The sequence below is a fragment of the Peromyscus maniculatus genome, chromosome 9 (assembly GCF_049852395.1).
Source record: "Peromyscus maniculatus bairdii isolate BWxNUB_F1_BW_parent chromosome 9, HU_Pman_BW_mat_3.1, whole genome shotgun sequence".
Classification (NCBI taxonomy): Eukaryota; Metazoa; Chordata; class Mammalia; order Rodentia; family Cricetidae; genus Peromyscus; species Peromyscus maniculatus.
Window position 1 is genome coordinate 53,691,104 of NC_134860.1, and position 4,065 is coordinate 53,695,168.

The 4,065-nt window shown below is 48.2% G+C and overlaps 1 protein-coding gene across 2 annotated transcripts; it reads right to left on the reverse strand.

The window, feature by feature from the left end:
* Positions 1 to 223: 223 nt before the first annotated feature.
* LOC102919936 (granzyme G-like) lies at positions 224 to 3,672 on the reverse strand. Of its 2 annotated transcripts, XM_076545054.1 has the most exons (6): positions 3,544 to 3,672; positions 1,896 to 2,043; positions 1,331 to 1,466; positions 1,064 to 1,129; positions 869 to 961; positions 224 to 479 (listed from the first exon to the last, which is right to left on the reverse strand). In XM_076545054.1, exons 1-6 carry the CDS (start codon positions 3,596 to 3,598, stop codon positions 327 to 329), a joined length of 651 nt encoding a protein of 216 aa, XP_076401169.1. In that variant the 5' UTR covers positions 3,599 to 3,672; the 3' UTR covers positions 224 to 326. The 2 variants fall into 2 exon arrangements, with proteins under 2 accessions (XP_076401169.1, XP_006988635.2); XM_006988573.4 differs by having other exon boundaries at positions 869 to 1,129.
* Between the last annotated feature and the right edge of the window lie 393 nt (positions 3,673 to 4,065).

The following is a 4,065-nucleotide window of genomic DNA, read 5'->3' on the forward strand; positions in this document are numbered from 1 at the left end:
AAAAATAAATAAATAAGTAAATAAGTAAATAAATAAATAAATAAAAACAACCCACTAAGTCCACCATGTATGGGGTGCTGAATATGTGGAATTGTCTAGCCTAAAGTTCTAGGTGAGGGAGGGGCTGGGGAAGAAGGAGGAAGAAGATCCCAGAACTAACAAGAGAGTCTGCCTGGACCACCGAGGTGCACATGAGAGACGCTCAAACAATAAAGGACGTCAGTTGTATTCACCGAGGAGATCAATTTATTATGAGTTTTCAGCTTTGCTGCCCACTCCCTGTGGTTCTGGCCTGTGGCCAGACAACCTGGTAGGAACAGCTGGTTTTAGCACCTGTTAGAAGGCTTCATGCTTCTTTGTATCCACGGCAGGAAGGACACAACCTTAGTGAAGACTGCTGGAGCGATGATCTCATTGTCTCCATTGGATAAAACTCCATAAGCTCTGTTGTCACATACAAGAGGTCCTCCGGAGTCACCCTGTGGGCAAGGAAAGGAAGAACTGAGCCTGGTTCCCGTGACTCTGCTGTCTGTACCTCCTCCTGGGAAGGTTAACTGTTAGATTGGGGCCAGGACAGGTTTTCAAACTCCCTCAGGATCAGGGCTCCAGGGAGACCAGACTTTTCCTTCTAGCTCAGTCCAAGGCTCTCCCTGAAGTTCTCAGGGACACTCTGGGATAATTTATGCTGTTTTGGGAAGGTGGATGTTTCCCAACTTCCACACTTTCTAACACACAGAGGGACTCAAAGCTGCACTTTTGGGATGTCTCTGCTCTTATCTGGGGCTTGAGGCTTTGGCCATTCTCACACCCAGGTCTCCCCCAGGTTCCGTTCTCCCTGCATTTTGTCTGTTAAATGCTTGATCCCCACCTTGAAAGCAGCCTGTATTTGCTTTGGGTCTCCAGCACAAAACTGAATGGTCTTCATATATTGGTGGAAATCAAGTTCGCATTTCTCGTCGTCCTGGATGATCAATACAGTCTCTTGTAGGGAGGCTGCTCCTTTGGTGGCATTGAGGGATGTTGCCCCCCAGCCAGCTATGTGGCACTCGTCCCCTGGATTCACCTGGGAATTGGCTTTGGGCAGCCTGAGTGGCCTCACAGCATTTGTTCTAATGGCTTTCCTCTCCAGCTGATAAGAAAGAGGCAGGAGAGACCAGCTCAGCCAGGAGCCTGCTGACCTGGGACACTTTGACAACCAGGATGGCAGGGAAGGAAGATGCAGGATGAGAGCAGGAGGGGAGGGTCAAGCCATGCATCAAGCAGATCAGAGGCACCAGGGGTGGGTGAGGTGTGGGTGGAGGTGTGGATGGGGGGTGGTGGCAGGTGTCACCTTCAAGAGCATGATGTCATTGGACCAGTTCTCAGCATTATAGTCTGGGTGTGGGATGGCTTCTGCCACAGGGATGATCTGCTGGGTCTCCTCCTTTGTCTCGATGTTGTGGGCCCCCAGAGTGACTCTCATTGAGCTGTAGAGAGCAGAGTGGAGATGAGAGATGTGGAGGGAGAGAGGACACAGTCCAAGAGGTGTAAAAGGCAGGGAGGGGCTCTAGCTGAGGGGACTTGAGGAGACAGGAGAGCCTCAGGGTTTGACCTGCTTCTCAAGAACATAGAGTCCTGGAGGCTCCCTCTTGCTTCTAGGAAATACTCCAAAGTTTGCACTGACTCTCAATGCGTCCTTTCAACTTCAGCCACTGCTTTAGTCTGGGCAGTGGAGCTACTTTCAACTCAAGTGTGCTGCTGGCTCTGACCTCTCACCCTTTGACCTCAGAGTCCCTGTTTTCAGACTTCCATTTTCACAGTCCTGCCCTCTAGTGTGCTCACAGGAGCATCCACAAGTAGAGGATGGAAACACCTGTTGGGCTCTCAGAAAACACGGGCCAGCTGCTTCTCCTCACCTTCCCAGGCAGTGAGCAGCGGTCAGCACGAAGTTGTCTCGTACCAGGAAGCCTCCACAGAACATCATATTACCATCATTCAGAAAAGTAACAAACGCCATGTATGGGCGGGAGTGGGGCTTGACCTCGTGTCCCCCGATGATCTCCTCTGAAAGAAAAGGCTACAATATGGGGTGCCTGGGAGCAGCAGTTGAGGTCAGGAGGGAAGATCTAGGGAGAGGGTGAAGACTATGGGATCTGTAGTTCCCCCAGACCTGTGGTTGAATTAATTCCTTACACACAGAATAATCTTTGCTGAATCTTTAGCCTCAGAGCCCTGTTCTGAGAAGGGGTGGGTGACACTTTTCCTCCATCCCCTGCTTTACAAATACACGGACGGACCAGCTCTGTCTTCATGATGACAGAGGCCAAGAGGATCCTGGGAGGCTTGCCGATGTTCTTTTTGTTAGTGAGTCTCCCAACCCCGCTCATGTCTTGGATGTTATTTTCTCAACTACAGAGGGGGATTTCCTAAAATTCTCCTATTCTGGTGCCCAACACATCTTGTGTTCTCAGTAAATGCTTTGGTTGCATGGATAATGACTTCCACTTGAAGGGCTGGTGGTTCAGAGCTCATGGGATTCAGGGCCTTGGGGACATTGGAGTGGTGTGTTGGCAAAGATGGGAACAGCTGGGGACCTGCAGGAAGAAGTGGAGAGGCCACCAAAACAAGACTGCAAAGCTAGTGGAATGTGGAATGCAGGCATCTGTCACCTAGGTCCTCTTTCTTCAGCAGGCTGAGGGCGGAGATTATGAAATGACAATAACTTCCTTCCTTCCTTCCTTCGTTCCTTCCTTCGTTCCTTCCTTCGTTCCTTCCTTCGTTCCTTCCTTCCTTCCTTTCTCTCTCTCTCTCTCTCTCTCTCTTTCTTTCTTTCTTTCTTTCTTTCTTTCTTTCTTTCTTTCTTTCTTTGTTTCTCTCTCTCTTTCCTTCTTTCCTTCCTTCTCTCTCTTTCTTTCTTTCCTTCTTTCTTTCTCTCTTTTTGTCTCTTTCTTTCTGTTTTTCTTTCTTTCTTTCTTTCTTTCTTTCTTTCTTTCTTTCTTTCTTTCTTTCTTTCTTTTCTTTTCTTTTTTTTTTTTTTGGTTTTTCTAGACAGGGTTTCTCTGTGTAGTTTTGGTTCCTGTCCTGGATCTCACTCTGTAGAACAGACTGGCCTCAAACTCACAGAGATCTGCCTGGCTGTGCCTCCTGGGTGCTGGGATTAAAGGCGTGTGCCACCGCTGCTGGGCTTTGATGCTAATATTCTTGAGCTGGTGGACTTACATTACCTTTTTTGCAGGCTGGTCATTAAAGCTGCCATTGCCCTGGGCTCAAGTAAGGTTAATGATGAACTTTTAAATTTTCTTTGCATTCTCTTCTACTTCCCTTTTTAGGGATTATCATCACTTCAGGTGATGACGAAGAGCAGGGAAAAGCTAATGCCTACTAAGTCTTCTGAGGACACCTCCTTTCTTCAGACCCTGTTGAAAATCTAGCCAGTGACAGATTTCTAGGTCCAGGTTTCAGGAATCTCCTGGTTAGGTGCAGGTCAGTTCCTGACTAGTGCTGGGCAGAGAGTCTGCAGAGGTGTAATGGGATGGCACCTCTGGGACCGGGATGTTCACTCACCTCCACCGGCTCCAAGTGGCAGAAGAAAGGTCAGGAGAATCAGGACTGGTGGCATCTTCCAGGAAGGCTTCTCAGGTTGGAGGAGGGCAGAGCAGACACAGTCCTTGAGGGGATGAAGGAGGTCAGTGCTCAGTGACCTCCCAGGCATTTTAAACCTGTGCACTTCTGCGCTGATTGGCTTCAGGACGTAAGGGCGTTTTCTGGTTTGGGTCAAAATGACACTGTCACCGCATTGACACCCTATGAGCTAAACTGGGAGAATGACCAAGAATGTAGAGGGTGAAGAGGCTGTGGTTGAGGAGGGCCTGAGACTCCAAGAAGTCCACAGTGACTGCACTGAGCTAAAATTGTGTGCTTTCTTAGGTCTTACATCTTTTGTATTCTGTTAAGATCTCTTTTAATTTCTTTGTTTTTTTCTCTCATTCTTTCTTTCATTTTTCTTATATATTCACTTTGCATGACGTTGGAACATGCAGTCATCTACAGAGTCATGCTCAAGAGTCACACAATATAGTTACACAC